The sequence below is a fragment of the Curcuma longa genome, chromosome 1 (genome assembly GCF_044706935.1).
Source record: "Curcuma longa cultivar G26 ecotype Majalengka, Jawa Barat chromosome 1, ITB_CL_G26_1.1, whole genome shotgun sequence".
Classification (NCBI taxonomy): Eukaryota; Viridiplantae; Streptophyta; class Magnoliopsida; order Zingiberales; family Zingiberaceae; genus Curcuma; species Curcuma longa.
The window spans coordinates 19,412,001-19,431,997 of NC_133861.1; the positions used below are offsets into that span (position 1 = coordinate 19,412,001).

The following is a 19,997-nucleotide window of genomic DNA, read 5'->3' on the forward strand; positions in this document are numbered from 1 at the left end:
CACGATTACCTCATGTTTGTCTTGGTCCGCCCACAAGGAATCTAGCGCTAACATCCTGTCAAGGCATGACAATACGCTTCTACCTCTTTGGCGGCGTCCTCAAGGTGAAGCATGGTCCACTGTTGAGATCAAGGTGGCCCAAAAAATTAAGCTCTACCACACGAGCAATAGATTTTATGCATGCCACCGTGAAAGTAGAGGTGACAGGAAGATTTGATGCAGACGAAGTTAACAAAAGGCCTACATGAGTTTTAAAACAGTTGACACTGGCAGTTTAAACAGACAGGATCTGCCAGCATACACCAGATTTATGCAACACAGCCTAAGAATAACATCAACTTACCATCCTCCCATGCTTCCGCTTTCCTCATTTTTGCTCCAAGATCCAGCAGCTTTTCCCCAACTGTTTCCTTCACCCGCAACTGGTGCATCTTGAGAATTTTTCCATGTTCCCTCCACTTTGAGATCATTGGCTTGTCCAGGCTGGTTACTCCAGGCAGAAAACTGCCTGCTGCTGAATGCATTAGCATTTCCCCATTCCTCTTCTTTCTTACTGTTATCTGAGTTGCCTACTTGATCCTTGCTCCAGTTAGTGGAGCAACCTTTGTTCTCATCTTGGCCCCACTTTGATCCAGAATTTCCCATATAGGATCCGCCACCAAAGTTTCCTTCGTCATTGTTCCTGCCAGAAGAGAAAAACCCAGCTTGAGGACCCCGACCCCGACCACCAGCACCATTATTGTTTCCAAAGTTGTTTCGCCGACCTCTACCTCTACCATGCCAACCGCCATCTAAATTGTCATGACTTCCAAATCGTCCACGACCAAATCCCCTGCTCTCATCAGAATCATTCATGTGGTTCCATTGTCTCTGTTGATTGCCACCAGCATCATTGTTTCGTCCCCTACCTCTTCCCCAACCAGCATCAGAATCATACCGGCGATTCCATTGCTTCTGTTGATCACCAGCAGCAGCATCATTTCCACCCCTTCCTCTTCCCCAACCAGATCCCCTGCCACCATCATAATCATTCCTGGGCTTCCATTGTCTTTGTTTATCACCACCAGCATCATCATTTCCTCCCCTTCCTCTTCCTCGACCAGATCCCCTACCACCATCAGAGTCATTCCTGACCGTCCATGGTCTTTGTGGATCACCACCAGCATCAACATTTCCTCCCCTTCCTCTTCCCCCACTAGATCTTTGATATCCACCCTGACCCATCGGTTTCACCAAGCTACTATTATTTTGGTTATTTTCAGTGTCCCAATTGTTTTGGCCTCTCCCTCTTCCCCTACCAAAGCCATAACCATCGCCACTAGATTTTTTCCAGCAATCACTACCAGCTTCTTCACCAAAAGAACTCCCTCTATTCCAGTTATCATTTTCACTCTGTTCAGAGGATCTTGCTTGGCCCCAACCTCCTGTTTCAGTGGCATTTGAATAATCTTTTGCTTTTTCCCAGCTGCTAACTTGGACAGTAGAATCTTTGGCCATGCCTGCCAAAGGTAGAGGAGAAGCCCAACTGCTAGTTTGATCCTTGCTAGGAAATGTTGATGATCCTTTAATTTGGCTTGAATTACTTGCCCAATTATCAACATCATCTATCTTCCTCTCTTGATAATTAGTTTTGTCCCAGCAATCTCCTGCAATTTTACTTTTGCCCTTAATGTCCCAAGATTTTGATTTATCAGTGCCATCTTCACGGTTAGTCCAGTTACTGACTTTATCCAAACTGACATCTTTTGGGTTTTTGGCGCTACTTTCAGCTAAATCCCAGTTAGGAATACCAGAACTCTTTCTTGAATTATCAAAGCCCTCATCAGACCTTGCTTTATCCCAATTTCCTGAAAAACACAAAAAATGAATAGTTTAAGCATTAAAAAAAATGAAAATCCATATCATTCATAAACCTTTGAATGTTTCTACCTTCTGTTTTTGTTGAGGTGGCGTTGATGCATCCATAAATTTGCTTGGTATCTGAAGCTTTTACTGTGTTCCATCCAGGTTCATCATCATTCTTACCATCGCCTCTATCATACCATTTATCTTTTGCAGCACTTTTCTCATTTGCCCAAGTAGAAGTTTGATCCTTTGCAATGGATTCATTGCCACAACTCTGACAATTCTTCCAGGCTGTCGTCTGAGAATCACCATTATCTCTTCGCCAACTATGAACCTGAGCACTATTTGCCCCATGAAAATCATCCCTACTATTTCCAGACTGTCCATAATGTCCTCTACCTCTAGATCTACCTTCTTCCATACCAGAAGACCATGTTTGTTCATCAACTTCATTAAAACCACCACTTCCCTTAGAGTCATCTCGACCTCTTCCTCTTCCCCAATTACTTTGCGTGGTCCCATCAATATCTCTTTGTTGGTTAAAATTCTTCCCATAGTTATTATGTTCACCATCGTCATCATTTCTCTCCCAATCTATTTCCAATGTAGATGTTTGAACCCAATTAGAGTTCTTGTTCAATCCATCAACCTGAGATCCATTTCCACTGTCCCAATTCACTTTTTCAGCTTCAGCAGTGCCGAAAACATCACTGACTTTCACCTGTGGTTTTACAATTTTGCCCCAAGAATCCTCTTCAGACCTTCCCTTTTGTTTTTCATGTAAATTTTTATCAGATTGTGTCCAACAGCCAGCAGAAGCATCACATATCTGATCCACTTTTGCTTGAGAATTTGATGGTTTGCTCCACACATCTTCACTATTCACTTTCCCTTTGCTGTCCCAGGAACATGCATTACTTTTTCCTCCAGCATAATCAATGGGAAGTTTTGACTTCTCCCATCCATCTGCACCATTAGTCTGCTCATAACAACTCTCATTATTTCTTTGAGGTTTTGCAGCTTGACTCCAACAATCGTTGTCACTATTCCCTTTCTCTTTACTGTCCCAGGAACATGCACTATCCTTCTTAGCACCTTCCATATTCCAGCTTCCTCCAGCATTATTGGTAGAAAGTTTTGACATCTCCCATCCAGCTGCTACAGTGTTCTTATCATTGCAGCTCTGATGGATTTTTTCTTGAGATTTTGCAGGTTGGCTCCAAGCATTATTGTTATCCAAACTTTCTTTTCGTTTGCTGTCCAAAGAGCATGCATTGTCTTTTTTAAGACCTTCCATGTCCCAGCTTCCACCTGCATTATTGATAGAAAATGCATTGTCCGGTTGATTTTTTCTTGAGATTTTGCAGGTTTGCTCAAAGTATCTTCTTCAGCATTCAGTTTTTCTTTTCCTTTGCTACACCTTGCATATCCCAGCTTCCACCAGCATTACTGATGGAAATTTTTGATTTCCTCAGATCATCTGTTACAATACTGTCATCACAAGGTTGGCTTTCTTCATGAACACGAGAACTAGATGGCTTTCCACTACCATCTTCTGTTTTGTCAGCACATGTCATTTTACTACTCCAAGAATCAGCTCCAAGTTCTAGACCAAATTAGAATTACAAGGGCATGAATATTCAAAATTTAAAGAACTAAACACGACTAGAAAGGATTGCTTGTTCTTTCTCACCAGTGAATGAGCCTGTTGCTTTACCCCATCCATCTAGAGCTTCACCAGAGCCACATGCTATCTGTTTAGGTGTGTGCGCCATACTAGCCCAAGGATCAGATTTCTGTCCATCTGTTCAATATTGGAGCACTTAGCCAATAAACATCAAGTAAAGAAATAAAGTTAAACTAGGGAGAGAATTGGTTTAAGCCTACCACTATTAGGAATAGGTTGTTTACCCCAGTTGTCCGTTGTGTTACCAAAGTCATCTGTATCATTTTTAGTCATAGTTCCCAGTTTACTTCCCCAAGGATCCTCTTCAACGCCTGCTTACGAAATGCAGAAACAAGAACAATTAGTTTATGTTAATGCAGATGTATGTTAGAGCAAACAGAAGAAATTCAGAAAAGCAACTTATATCAACAAGTCATAACAAAATTTAAACCTACATTTATTCCATTCACTAAAGATACAGCTAATGCCAAAAAGGTCATACACAAGTAGAGACATATGTTGCACAACAATATATGCAAAATGAGAAAATCAATAATAGTTATGGAATACTTTTGTTAAAACAAGTAAATAGGAAAGATAGCACAATGGTTGGTTGTTTCAGATTTGTTGTTAAGCATTAATCCTAGTTACCTTTCAATCAGGCAGTAAACAAAGGACTGTATTTTTAACTATGGATGCAGTTGTTGCAGGTTCCAGTTGACCTAGATTCAGTCCAATACATTGCTTATTGCAGCAACACCCGACAACTTTCTGGGACTTATATGAATCAGCATTTATGTTATTAAAAAGAAAAGGCAGCCAGGCTCTTGTACTAGGATTAATTTGTCCACATAATTAACCAGAAACTAAATTAATAGCTTCAGAAAGATAATTGGCATTGACAAAATATTAAGTGTCAATGAGAAAAAAAAAGGCAGCCTTGTCTAATTAAACTAGTATCATGTAATAAGAAATACAGATGCTCTTCTGTGAGTAAATAATTCCAGAAATAAACATGTCTAGTTAAAGATTCAGGAACAATTTCATTATAAACGAACTCTAAACATGCAATGTCACAGTATGAAATTCAACTTCAAATCCTTCAAATAACCAAGCATTTGAATCTCATTTGGGATTAAACTTTAAACATCAAAGTTCACCAATATATGTAAAAAAGCAAAACCATCAATCTACACTTTAACTTTTTAGCCTACAATTGAGCTTTGCCAAATTCAAACATCATTTGTCAAATTTGTGGTGGACAAAATCATCAGAAACATATTGACATACTTTTGTAAAAATACGAGCAAAAAACCCAGCAATGATGATTACAAGTTTCATTTTAGTCAAAAAATCTTTAACAAATTAAGATTAGGCATAGAGGTGACAATTGGGCTGGGCCACCTGTGGGTCAGTCCTACACAGCACAGTATATTAAATATTTTTAATAATATTTAACAATAAATATCATTTTTAATAGTATTTTTAAAATAAATTTAAAATATTTTAAAATAGTTGGACTAGCAAACCCAGGACAACACTCATGGGCTGCATGCTCTGGCCGGGCTACTCATTGGGACCATTTGGTCCACCTAACGAACTGAATCAGCCCAGACCATACCCAACAAATTAACACCTCTAGTTAGGCTGAGGTAGATCTGATTTGAATAAATATTAAGCAATTTCAAGGTTTCAATATCTACCTCCTACTCACTGATCAAATATTTCAATGATAGGCACAACATCAGCCATATGCAAGTCATGAAAATCTCTCTGTTACACAGCTTCTAAATCTCATCTAAAGGAGATGAAAAAGTAGAATAAGACTTAAATTAAGTGTAAGGAAAACCCCAATTATAATGAACAACTAACTATTCGAGCAAAAATGTATCTGCAGATGGTCTCATTATAGTCAATTGCATGGTACTTCCAAAATCCTTAACCCATCAAAGGAAACTAAAAAAAGTATAGTGAAATATGACTTATATAAGCACAAGCTAGTTAGTCAATGTACCTTTCTTATTATCTGCAAGGCCTGTGTGAGTGGAGGTAGAAAAGGGCTGCCAAGAATCCCTGAGAAAAAATACAGCATGAAAATGAAACCAGGCTGTCTTCTGCTGTTTCACATGCAATCTTGTTGGCTAATTAAAAATCATCCATGCCATATAGATGAAAAGTCTACAAAAATAAGATGCTTAAAGGAAATCTAAAAGGCACAACACATACGTGTATTCTTCTGTTTCACATGAATTTTTGTGGGCAAAATAAAAAATAAAAGCATGCAGGATACAGAGGGAAAAAAACATATACAAACCAAGAATGCTTGAAAGAAAATCTAAAAGGGACTGAAAAACAGATTATTTCATAATGGATTTTTTGGCAAAAAGGCACACCTACTTATCATCATCCCTTGATAAATGTTCCATTAGTAAAACTAATCTCCACATATTAAGAACATGCGTGAAACATAGAGGCTTCACTCGAAGTAATCATTTGCCCTGTCTTGTTACTGTAAGGAAATACAAAAGTTTATGATGCACAAAATGACACAGATGTGCATTCGCAACTAGAGAACCAATATATTGCTAAATATGAACTTGCATAGTAAACTTTCCCTTTACAAGTTACTTCAGAAGATTACAGTGCACTGCATAGTGTGTGTAAGACCTTGTATGGCCAGCTAAATGGGTGAACAAACAGTGTCCCATTATCAATGAATACCACATACAATAAAGAGAAGGGGAGCATTGACACAACGGTAAAGTTGCTACTGTGTGACCTGGAGATCACGGATTTGAGTCTCGAAAATAACCTCTTGTAAAGCAAGATAAGGTTGTGTACAATAGACGCTTCCCCGGGACCCCGCATTGGCGAGAATTTCATGCATCGGACTTCCCCCTTTTTTTCCCCACATACAATAAAGATAAAAATAAAATAAGGTAAACTAACAAGAGCTTGAGATGTTGAAGCCTTCAACTCAAGTTTGGCTCAAGCTCTTGGATCTTTTAACCACTTGATTAGCTTAAGCACAGAACTATTTTTGAGTATTTTTTGTAAGTTTTTAGTGCACAAAAGCTCTCCAAAAGCTTATATAGTCCCAAGTTCTCCTAAAAAATGTCCTCCAATATGGACATTGAACTAATGGTTATATTTTCAATCGACTAAAAAAAGCTTCCAGTTGAATGATCATCATTCCAATGCTTCCAATCAATTGAAAATTCTTTCAGTCGACTGGATAAGTAAAGTCTAACAATGCAATGTACAAATAATGTCATTTATAAATATATTATAACCAATAATAAAATTATATTTTTAATAAAGGTTACTCAACAAAAATGAAATACAAATATATAACTTTTTAATATATTATTCTTTGACATTCAATGTCATAAAAGGTAGGAGTTTTAGAATCACTCCACAATACTCTCAATCTGCAGTAACCTCTCTCAATCCACAATAATGTCACTCCATCGATAGTGAGCAAGAGAAAGATGGGTGAAATGTTAAATCTAACAAGTGAGGGCAAGGTTGAGTGAGACGTCCTAGATCTCATGGTAAACCTTGACATGCGACAAGGCCAAGCAATTTAAGAGAGTGACAAAGACTCACTTCCTTGCATGTCTCTAAGGATTGAATTGGGATAAAAGAGAAGATTAAATCAACCAATGTTTCAAAGTCATCTCAAGCTTATCAATTTTTAACACAATTTAATGCATTTTGACTCACTTCCTTGCATCTAAGGAATTGGGATAAAAGAGAAGATTAAATCAACCAATGTTTCAAAGTCATCTCAAGCTTATCAATTTTTAACACAATTTAATGCATTTTGCCTATCAATTTGATCAAATTTTAATAGATTTCATTAATTTTCTAATGTAATTTAATTAGTTTCTACCTAATTTTTTTGAATATGTACTTTTTCTAAACTTCTCTCCAATTTTTATAATATATTAATTTTTCAAAGAAAAATGATATGCTACATGAAAAAATAGCATGAAACTCAATATTAATTTTTCAAAGAAAAATGATACACATGAAAAATATAGCATGCAATATGATACACTCAACTGCATAGATGTGGGCCCCACTACATGGATGTGGGACCCACTGCATGGAGTGTGTCATGTTGAATTTCATGCTACATTTTTCATGTAGTGTATCATTGCTCTTTTTCAAAAATATCAAATCAGTCATTTTGCTCATAACGATGCAACTCAGGCAATTCATATCAAATCTGCTGATTTTGCTTAGTATGCAAAAAGCCAACAATTATAGACATTTACAAGAAACATTTCAAGTAAACTCACATCCATGGGGCACTTAAAAATTTAGGAAGGTATAACCATATGATGATTTTGACTTCCCAGAGTTAGTAGGCTTCTCCAAGTTAATTTTGCAGTTAATCACAATCTTCCATTTCAATGAGGCAGACATAAGTGGTGCAACCCCTCGAGCAAAGCATATTTGAGGATAATAATTTCTCATCAGCATCCACATTAAACTATGTTTGTCCCAAGCAATTGGGGTTGGCTACATAAATTTTAGCACTCCATTAAGCTCTATGCTAACTGCTAAGGCTATATCACTAATATTCAGAAAAAGAAACATGATAAAAGAATATCCACACTAACCTATCAAATGAAGGCACCATAAATTCCCATGAACTTTTCTCTGCTTGCCTTGACGTTTCTCCAGATGTACCAGCTATAAAATCAACAAGCATTTCGACATTTGTACTTATGCAATATGATAAAGTAACTAATTCTTGTAATCTAAAAGGCATAATCAGTTAGAAAGGAGAATTAAGAAACAAGTAAAACAAATAGCTGCTCCGACTTCAACTTTTAAACACAAACTGATGAGTTGAAGTAATGGTAAAACCAAAACTCATTTCAACTTGGGGTATAATCAGAAGAAAAAAAAAGTGTTATATAGAGTAACACCTGCAGAAATAATTTCTCGAGACCCAAAATTATCAAGTTCCTGAGTTGTATGTGCAGATGAATTAACCCTATTCATCCAAAGAACCATAACATGAGAAGAAGAATGACTCAAGTAAACATAATGGTGAGAGAAAAATCTATACAAATAGAATATACCCCAGTGCTCGTGGAACTGCTAGAGATGTATCCTTGACTGCATTAGCATCATTAGAGAATGTCAGAGAATAGATGCATAGAATCTTCAGTTACACTGAACTCGTACTTTCTACAAACCTGTAATAAGCTTCCCTAGAGAATCAAGCTTAACTGTGACATCTGAGCGATAGATGCCTACCACACGGCAAAGGTATCCCTTTAGTGGGCCTTCCCTGATCCTCAAGCTTTGACCAATAGAGAATGCATGGTCATAATCTCTGCGACGACCTTGGTTGACTGCATGTGAGAGACAAGATTATGAAAATGACATATTTTCATCTAAAAGATCGATGGGAGTATATGTTTCATACAGCCATGAGTAATATTTTCTTCATCCTGTGGCATTGTGGGTGATTCAAGGGAGGAAAATTTCAAATTTTCCTTTACCTGCAAGTAAAAACACAGATGAAGAATCCACATATAATACACAAGCCTAATTAGCATAACACACCTTTCCCTCATTAGTTTTCAGACACGAATTGGATTTTGCACAAAAAAATCCACCATTCTCTGTTTCATTTTCATCTTGAATAAAAAGTGTGCCTCTGTACATATGTCTCACTATTCCTTCTCTACCCTGCCAAAGAAAACAATCCACCAACTGATGAAGTTTTGAAAAACAAATAACACCAGGACTAAGAAAGAAACAGAAAAAAAAAATTCAAAGAGCATTATCTTAAGCTCAATGGTACCCCTTAAAGATACAGTGAGATGGTTGATGAAAGCATAGTCATCCAGTTTAGCCAATCAAGATTATAGGCACTCAATAAAATATGGACATTGTTGGTTCATATGAATAAATATTGTTGCATAATCTACCATTACTACAACGAAAACTAGAAACTCCCCCGTTCAAATAAGCACCACGCTATGATGTATGCCATAAAACGAACACACATACAACAACCAACACAACAAAGCATAGTGTTGAACTGTAGAACCAGTTCCATGAAAACCACTTCATTAACAATCTATGTTAACAGTAATGATTGACATTCACTATTGAGCTTACATTTCATCCACGAAACAATCTTTCTTCATTACAGATTTTAGTACCACAATGCCCCAGAACAACCAATTTATCAACAAGAAAAAATAATTGCATAGCTAAATAAACAACATTTAATGTTAGATGGTAATATGAAAAATCAAGCAATAACAATGTACTACCTCTGAAGGCCCGACAAAGGTTTTGACAATGTCTTTGATGAATATATTTTTCCCAGTCGAATCTGAAGCTGTAAACATTTTATCATCACATGATTTCTTTATGTCCTGAGTTTTAACTGACATCACTTCTGATCCCTCAGAATTTCCTCTTAGTATCTGAAATTATGAAAGTAAATACATAAATACTAGTAATGAAGAAAGGCAAAAGTTTATATGCACCAGCATGTTACCTTGAAGCACTCTTTCTCAAAAGCAACAATAACACCAAAGTTATTCCGCCTGGCAGAACAAGAAAGCTTTTACAGCTCAATATTGTAAAGTTCAAACTTGAAAAAGATCAAAAATCTGACATGAACTCACCCAAACAAGACAAGATCATGGAGCTTGTATCCATTCTCCATGACATTGGTTGTTTTATCCTCTGATGATTCAGTTACTGGTTTTTTCTTGTGTGTACCATAAATGCTTGAAAACCAATTTAAGTCCACATCTGTATGCTTAGTTACCTCCGTGAACATCAATAACTCACTACTTGAAGGTTGTACTCCCCACGAGATTAATGATCCAATTGAAACCTTTTTGTACAGGTAACCATCTTTCAGCATCATGCCATCAAGCACCTCAAAACATTCTCCAGTTTGACGATCACGTTTGTCAACAATATGGGATCTGAAGGCCCTGATAGATAGACAGGTTTGACTTTAGTATATCAGTTGAAGAAATTATGAAATAACTCTCAAATATATCAAAAATGGGAAAGTAATTACTCCAGTTCATGGGAACTAATCAACCGAGGTGCAGGGACTGCAGCCAGCCTTAACGACACGCCACCACCCTGCAAGATCAGTGACAATTGTTAGCGTGCTAAGTGCACACAGAAGGATATTAGTGAAATGCTGTTAAAATGACCGTTTCACCAGTTATTTAGACCTGAAGAGCTGAGATAATTGTAATAATCAACTACAAAAAATATTTAACAATTTAACATCTTCAGACAGCATACACAATTTCACACCCCACTAATTGTCCAGTGGTGCAACCAATAAACAAGTGCATAACTACATTGATATTTGATACTATCTGCACATGAGTCCTAATGCACAGTGGTAGACAGCAGGTATCATAGAACAGTTGGTATTACTTACTCATAAGAAATTTTAAATTTAAAGAACAAGAGTAAACTTCCAAATACAACTGTCTGTGCTGGCAGCCAAGAGCATGCAGCATACAAATGAGCAATCATGAACCATGTGAGGACTGGTCAAGGGAAGTTAATGATTATCTTGCATATAAAATTGAAACATTTTTCCAGATTTAATATAATATCCAGATTTTTTCAACTTTGAAAATAAACATGTTTGTACGTTTGACTTAATGCAAATATGTGATAAAACCTTACAAGCAAACAAGAGGCACAAAATCAAGAACGAATTTTCGTACACAATCAAGAAAGACATTAGAAGGTGTGCTTCAACAATCCAGCAAGCTAAAACTAGAAGACATATTAATTAACTATTTGCCCGTTCATGTTTCAAATGTTAATAGAAAATACAGATTTTTTTTTCAACTCTTTGAAATAAACATGTTTGTATGTTTGACTACGCAAATATGATAAAACCCTACAAACAAAAAGAGGCACAAAATCAAGAAAGAAATTTTCCAACAGAACTAAGAAAGACATTAGAAGGTTTAATCCAATAATCCAGCAAGCTAAAACTAGGAAACATATTAATTAACTATTTTCACCCATTCATGTTTCAAATGTTGAATTATATGGCAAGGGCTCAATAATGGATACAAAATTCAGACATAAGTGCATTTCCATTCAGAAGGAAATTTTAATGTTGAAGCCCTAGTTCAATCAAAAACTCTAACCGAGTAACTAAAGACAACGTAATATGAGAAATTAATGATGACTTGACATCATTTCCAAATGTTCAACTTAACAAGCATGGATGGTGTGAAGGTATGATGAGATTGAAACATCCAACAGCAAAAGCTATGGCCTGTGCGCAAGTATTAGTCATCAATAAAATCCAAGTCACTGAACTTACCTAATCAAAGGGATAGCACATGAAGAAATGTAGAAATCTTTTGGGCTTTAAAATGGACACAGCCATTGCCGCAAGACAATAGTTTTAATAAACTAGTTACCAGTCTATCAAGGCTAATCTGAATTTGTAAATACAAATGGATCCTAACAGATTGGGAGGGCTGCCCTTCTCATAAATCATATAATAGTATTTCTCCATAATAAAAAAAAATCTGAAAGGTCGAATATTGGAGTACTCCACTCCATTATAACAGACCATCTATCAGGTGACAACTCTACTGCTCAGACATTCACCTAGACCAATTGTTTGACATCGATCCTTTGAAGAATAAAAGATAGGAAACATAACATAGTAGCACTAGGTCAGCCAGATTAAGACTATTAGTAAGGAGTCAATCTTAAGGTGCATGCATATCAGAATCATATATTGTAAACATCATAGTATGCATTACCTACTCAGTGACCCAAAACCAAGCACATCTAAATCTTAAAGGACAAAAATGTCGTATGGAAAGGATTTATTATACAATTAAGTAAAATATTCAAATTTATCCAAATATATAAAAAAGACAGGAACGACCACGAAAGGTTCAAGTGAAACAGATTAAACTATTTTCATTTACAAATTTTTTCACAATAGTCTTAAGGTGCATGCATTCAGAATCAAATATTGTAAACATCATAGTATGCATTACCTACTCAATGACCCAAAACCAAGCACGTCTAAATCTTAAAGGACAAAAATGCCATATGGAAAGGATTTGTTATACGATTAAGTAAAATATTCAAATTTATCTAAATATATATAAAAAAAAAGTCAGGAATGACCACTAAAGGTTCAAGTGAAACAGATTAAACTATTTTTCACTTACAAATTTTTTCGCAATAGCTTTTAAGTCAATTCTTGGGATCAGTTTTATGGTTACTTGTTTATGTTTATCATCAACCACCACAACCTACAAAAAATCATGAGACAAACTATCAGTAACAAGAAGCAATGAAAATCTTCATGAGTTTCAAAGGTAAAAACAGAGCAAAAAGAACTTCATATAACCTTTGCCAAATCCCCTTTATATTTTCCATTCTTCAATCGAACCCATGCACCTTCAGATACTTCAGATAATTTATTCGAGCTAGTAAGCAAGTTAGGAATTTCATTTCTTGGGACAAGATTGATTCTACTTGGATATATATTACAAAACCCTTTGCATGCCTGCAAATAAAACATTCTGAGCACATACAGCATATAACTAGAGTAAAACTTAGAAAAAGGAGAAATATTGTAGGTCCTACAGAAGATTAATACTCATGAGTTAAATGAATGACAAAATAGAGCAAGTTGCATCAGGAAAGGTGCCACATTCATTTTGCATATGTTCAATTTGATACGGTTAAAATATATTACAAGATATTTAACCAAACTTTGGCTCTTTTAGGCTAAAAACTGCAATGCAAACAAAAAAATTATGAGAGAACTGGTGACACTAAAATTATTAAACTATTTTTAAAATCGTTCATTTTACTTTTAGAACAAATCAAAACATCATAATATATAAAAATCATCCAAACATCAAAATTGCAACAAAATGTCTTTGAAAAATACTATATAGATTCTTCGGGGTGTTTTTAGTGGTATTTTCAATAAAATCGCTTCACATGCTATGAAAATTAAAACCAACAACTTGTCTAGATTAATAATATAAAATTTCTTACAATTAAATAATATTGACCAATTTCAACAAGAATATAAAAAACTTGTAGATAAAATATATAAAAATATACATATATTACCTATAAATTGGCACCCAAATGCAACAAAACAATTCTTAAAGCAGAGGTTAGAGGAAAATATATACAAAGGCTAGTTGACACTTCAATGAGACAATAAGTTAAATAAGTGTATTGGATTAATATACCAAATTCAACTTCAATTGTTATATATTTAGCTAAAACATAAAGCAAATGCGAACAAGTGCATAATCTAATATTGTAGTTGTCATGTTTCAACAAGATTAGCATTTCACCATGAAACATTAACAAAACTCATCAAAGAGATCAATCATAACAAAGATGCCGTTTCTTTCAAACATTGCCTCATATTCCAATGGCATCTGATGCAAAGGCATCTTCACAATCTAAAAATTTTCTCATTATTTTTAAAATTTTATGTAATAGACTGAAGAATGAGTCAAATAGTGAATCCCCATGATACCCATTAAGTTTGTTTTGATTTTTTCTATTGGAGTGCAAAGACTATTTTTTCCAGTGCAAAGTCTATGGAGGTATTGTAGCAGCACTTCTAATTTGTTTTTGCATCTTTAAAGGCCTTAGCAGCCTTGCATGCCTTTATAATACTAAAGGGCAGTCTGGTGCACGAAGCTCCCACCAATGCAAGATCTCGGAGAAGGTTCGGACCACATTGGATCTATTGTACACAACCTTACCCTGCATTGCAAGAGGCTATTTCCACGACTCGAACTCGTGATCTCAAAGTCACACGGCAACAACTTTACCATTGCACCAAGGCTCCCCTTCGTATGCGTTAATAATACTATTCGATATAATATCAAATGTTGGCTTGGTGATTGATTGCCTAGGCCAACCTTCAATTCCAGTCCTTTTAGCATGTAGTTCTTTCTCACCATGTAGTTCTTTCTCTTTCTCACAGCCACCACTAGAAGAGGTGATAATTTGTTCCTAAGAGGAATTATCACCTCTTCAAGGAGTCTCTGTAGCAGAATGCTCAGCTTTGTTTAATCTGGAATCAAGTTATGATTTATGAATTAGATTATTTCATCTTATTGGAGATCTTATCCTTCTCTAATCCTCCATTCCCCCCTCTCTTCTCCCCTTCCTAGTTTGGCATCATATGCTCTTAATCTGCATCAATTTGGCACCAAAGCCTTCTTCAATCTCACATCAAATACCCATCATCCACACATGAATTTCCCTCTAAGGCCTTGTTTCCCATGAAGTGATGGCAAATTAAAAGGATGAATATATAAAAAGTCATAAAGTTGAGGAGAAGGATCAAAAGAAATTTATCCTTTGATTTGCCTCCTTAAAAGGATGTAAATGAGGAGGTGGTCACTTTTTTCTAATCCACAAACAATGAATATGTAAAAAGACAGAAAGTGGAGGGAGGGATCAAAAGAAATTTATCCTTCGAGTTGCCACCCTAACAGGATGTAAATGAAGAGGATGGTCACTTTTTTCTAATCCACAAGTGTTAATTAGTTTTCGATCCAATTTTTGGCAGACAGATACTTAAATTTATCTCTTCAAATATACATCTTCAATCTTTTCTTAACAAGAGAAAGAGATTTGATTCATAGGCTTATCCCTCACTGTTAATCCATCCATCCATCTTTTCTCTTCAAGAAGACAGACCCTAATGACATCTACTACGTTCAATCTCTCTGCACCACCTTCTACAATCTGTTTAATATGGAATGGTTCATTCTTGATTTCCTTCACAATGTCAACTGTCACTGCCACATTTGCATCCACCTTCACAAGTTGACAATTCTTTTCAGTTAACCTGATACCCAGAAATGATGTCCCTCATCCACTTCTCCAGTTCCACTACCAACAGCATTCTTTGCTTGTGTCCAAAAATGTCTCCAACTCAAATCCTGCAAGCAACAACTTGAACTATGTCACGACTGAGAAATAGCTAGATTTGGAATCCTTAGTCTCAAGGTATATGATTTCTACCAAGGTTCCTACATCTTCACTGTTGACTGTTGTTGTTCTAAAACACAGCCTAGACAGCCACCTAGTTACTAGGCAGTCCCCATTAGGTGCCCCTTTTAGAAAGAGACCCAAGATACTGGTGCCTAGGGAAGTGAACTGTCTGCAGCCTACGTAGATTAGACGATCCAGGCAGATCAAAATTTCAAATGTAGAGTTTCCCGTAACCCAAGCAGATAAGTATACCAGATAGAAAGAACATATAATAACTAAGCCAAACCATATGCAAGTGGTCAATGTGCTAATAAAATTTTCAGGTTCAGAAAAAAAAAGTACCTCCATAACATCAGATAATTTGTCAGCTTCAAGAAAAACATGGCCTTTTACATGTTCAAGAGCAAATGCAGATATAATCTGCAGTTTGGTTTCCAAGTAGTTCAATTCAACATATTTTTGCATCAGACAGAAGGTCATCTGCCGTTCGCGTCCAACCTGAAAGTAATCAATTGCTAAGTGCACTTGGGGGGACAAACATATTTAGTAATACTGGTATAATCAGAAGATATTCTAACTTACCATGCATTTCACTTTCCAGATGGGCACACCTAATTCTCCAACTACCTTGTCCTCACATTCAATAGGGTTATCATTGTGTATGACATGCTCCGAACCAGGTCCATATCGTTCTTTGATTAGCTCTTCAAGTTCATCACCACTCAATTCCTCCTCCTTTACTAAAAATGGAAGGTGATGAGACTTTCCAACTCCAAGTTTTTCATTCTCCAACTTGTAATTATCTGTGAAATGGATTACAAGCTGAGAAAATAAAAGATACAGCAAACTCTTCTAAAAGACCACAGTGATTCCTTTAAATAACCTCATATCCAGCATTACCAACAAGTAGTTATAATCAATAATGAATACTAGAATTTACAATATTTATATATTATATGCAAGTTTAAAATCTGATGTCATGCCAAAATTTTGGTCTCCAACTAGAATGACACAGTTTCCATATATAGACACTCATAAGTGTGCCTCGATGAATTTAAATATATTTTACATCTATGATCCTCATTCACATTCACTTGACTTGTTTACTTTAGAATAAGTCTACAGCATTTAAAAAATATATTTAAATTAAAATTTTAGAGCAATAAATTATAAAACATTCTAAGCATCTCGACAATTAATTACACTTTGCTAATACCAAATAGTAAAATCAGTGTCAGTGTCATGCATTTGGTGGGAGAAAGGTTTAAAGCATCGCTCCATATTGGAGTTTTGATCTAGGAATAGTCCAATTCAGCATTGTGCTGTGCCAACAATTGTCTGGTATCAAAAAATATCAATATTAAGTTAGATGAATCTTACCTCTTTGTTATGCTTTCCCTTTATTTACTTCTAAAAATTAAAGTATAAATATTAGCTATAGCCAATTTAAAATTTTATTGTACTAGGTACGATTCTGACCTTTTGGCAAGAAAGAAAAGAAGATCCACACCAATGATCGGCACACTTTGACATGTACTAAAGCATGTTGAGATAATTATTTAGTCACTTAATCCTCTTTCACTCAACCTTTTCACTTTACAGAACCACATCAGTTAGATAGTAAAATTATATCAGTTAAATAGTTAAATTGAAAATGCTTTTTACTTAATTTTACTTTAATGTATGCCAAGATAAATTTATACAACTATTTCCCCTATATTCTTATTCCATTTAATTTATTTACTTCTAAAAATAATCTTAGACATTAAATAATCAATCAACTAAAAAATTTTTAAAAAAAAGAAATATTACTTAAATATGCTGAAACATACCAAGCGTAGGCACGGCAAGATACTCATCGACACAAATAGCACAAGAGAGATTGTCAGCGCCAATCATTATCTAGTTCTAGTAACATACCCAAAGTTGCCCAAAACAACATAAAATTTCAAACCGTGATTATAAGTGAACAACTCAAAGGTTAATGTACATGACAAAAACAAGTTAATCATTGCTAAAAATTATGATTGACCAGGAAATTACCAACTTGCACAATTAGATAAACTACAAGGTTAAAGATGAAAATTTAGCCATAACAATAAAGGATTGATTCTACTGTAACATTCATTGCATCTAACTAGTGTCTAATCATTATTCTCTGTATCTTCCTCTCTCAACAATTAGTATATGCAAAAACCATCGAACAACATAAATTCCTCTATTTTTTATTCTTCAATCTCTATATAATATTTCACCCACCTAAAAAATTCTCATATTGTGGCCAGTTGTTTGGTCTAGTAGTGAGCAAGTTAAATCCAGAGGACTTTGTGCCAATTTGCAGAGATTCAAATCAATGTAATTGCACTATTTGAAGGGCTTAACTCTGTTGCTACAGCCCCAAACGAGGGATAATATTGCATACAATGTGGTGTGCTTAGAATGTGGTGTACAGACATCTAGAGGTCAATACCAAAATTTTTATAAAAAAAAATCTCGCATTCAATTTTGTTTGTGTTCAGTAACAGAAGGTACCGATAAATAGCACATAGATAGATTTCACTAAATCCAGTCAACACATGTTCAATAATAACACACTAGGACACTTTACAGACAGCTAGAAAAGGAACTTGGATTTAATGTGCAATACTAGGATAGGGTACCAAGAGGCAATCAGATATTCACAGGAAACCAAAAAAAAAGTGACTGGTGAAATGTGATTATGTTCTTCATAGCATTTAAAAACCGTCCTATGCCACTCAACGCTGACAGAATTCATGGTCTTGAGAGATGACCAAAAGAGAGACACTAGTTTTGCGTTGTTAGTTAGGAATTGCCCACAGGAAGCATGATTAGCACAGTTGGGATAACAGCTGGAAGGAGCAGCATACTGCTTGGTACAGTCTCAATGGATATCAAGGCTTATTTTTATTCATTTTCTTAGTGTAGTATAGCAGTGCAACAAAATGTTGAGATTGACCTCTGTCTGAAACCTTAAACACATACTCTTCAAATAAATGACATGCTTCCATCGTTTTGGGAATGGACAAGCGCAAAACGGTCACTACCTCCTTAGCCAGACAACCTTCATACCGCTAATAGTGGATTCAAGAAAACCACAATAGAATTTCAACAGAGATTAGCTTGTGAACCAACAGCCTTGTAGCAAACAACAACATAATGCCCATACAAGAAATATGCAACTGACTCAACTAAGACACCATCAAACGCCGCATTGAGAAACAAATATCAAAACATAATAGCGACGATATGTAATATCAGTTGAACTTGGATAAGGATTTTGCTAAATTGCACTAAAATAAAGATACAAAAGACATTTAAAATAAGTACAAAAGACATTTAAACAAAGTACAAAAACAGGTTCAGGCATCTTACAAATATACTTAAATCAAGAGACCATACGCAGGTAGTTGGAAAAACTTTTAGTGTCATTTGATAATGATTTTACACCGCTTTACGACCGACGGAAAACCCGTCATTTGACCTCCAGAACAACAGCACAAAACTACCATAACTCCAAAACCCCCAAAGACCACGTATAACCAAACCAAAATTAACCATCAGAGAAAAAGCTCAACAACTCCTCCAGGTAAATCGATCGCAAATTAGATCGGTAAACCAGCACCGAAACCCTAGAAGAGAAATGTACAAGAAAAGGGTTGCGATATTTTACCTTCGCGCTCATCTTCTTCTTCTTCTTCCATCTCAAGATCACTATCGTCCTCATAGTCTGAGTCGGCTTCGGCAGCCACGTCGTCAATGAACCGGAAGACCCCCGAGCGCTTCCGTTTCCTCTTGCTGGTTCCCCCGTCTGAGCTCTTGGAAGCGGTCATTTTCCTCTTTCCAGAAGAAGAACCAGCAGCCACCGTGACCGGATCTTTTCCGGCTACCTGCTTTCCCTTCCCTTTGAGAGCCATGACCCTGGGACTGGGACGAAGAGAGAGAGCGAATGATCACAGCGGTCTAGCGCTACTGCGTTTTAATACCCTTCCGTTGTGCCTGAGGAATTGATCGGCCATAAATGATCCTACCACGTGTCGTGGATCGTACGGTTTAAAATAATTTCCTGCATTTGGACAACTTACAAAATGAAACCCGTTCACGATAAAGTAAGCTGTTCTCGAGTTAAGCGATACTAATTCTAAATCTGGCTCTATGTTTTTTTTTTGTTGCATAATATCAATAAAAAGTTTTTTATAGAAAATTTTTAATCTCAGTTTTCTGGGGAAAAAAGTAAAGAAAAAATCATCATCTTTTTAACACCATTAAACGATCAAACACTTTTTTTAAAATAAATAAAACAAAACCTTCCCTACTTTTTATTATTTTACCCAAAAAAAACAGCGTTGTTTTTCTTCATTTTGCAAGTGTAAAAACGCATCTTTTTCTACTGCAGTTTGGTAACTGTATTAATAGCATC

At 35.8% G+C, this 19,997-nt stretch overlaps 1 protein-coding gene across 1 annotated transcript; it reads right to left on the reverse strand.

The window, feature by feature from the left end:
* Window positions 1–141: 141 nt before the first annotated feature.
* On the reverse strand, window positions 142–19,499 carry LOC141847929 (uncharacterized). Its single transcript, XM_074736041.1, is given in 22 exon segments — window positions 142–1,847; window positions 1,930–3,186; window positions 3,189–3,266; window positions 3,269–3,451; window positions 3,539–3,649; window positions 3,733–3,843; window positions 5,526–5,584; window positions 8,143–8,215; window positions 8,455–8,522; window positions 8,611–8,647; window positions 8,728–8,886; window positions 8,961–9,036; window positions 9,101–9,226; window positions 9,820–9,975; window positions 10,050–10,098; window positions 10,180–10,497; window positions 10,587–10,654; window positions 12,745–12,828; window positions 12,927–13,085; window positions 15,902–16,057; window positions 16,142–16,362; window positions 19,251–19,499. Coding segments are annotated over 22 exon segments (5,301 nt in total). The 5' UTR covers window positions 19,495–19,499; the 3' UTR covers window positions 142–339.
* Window positions 19,500–19,997: the final 498 nt, after the last annotated feature.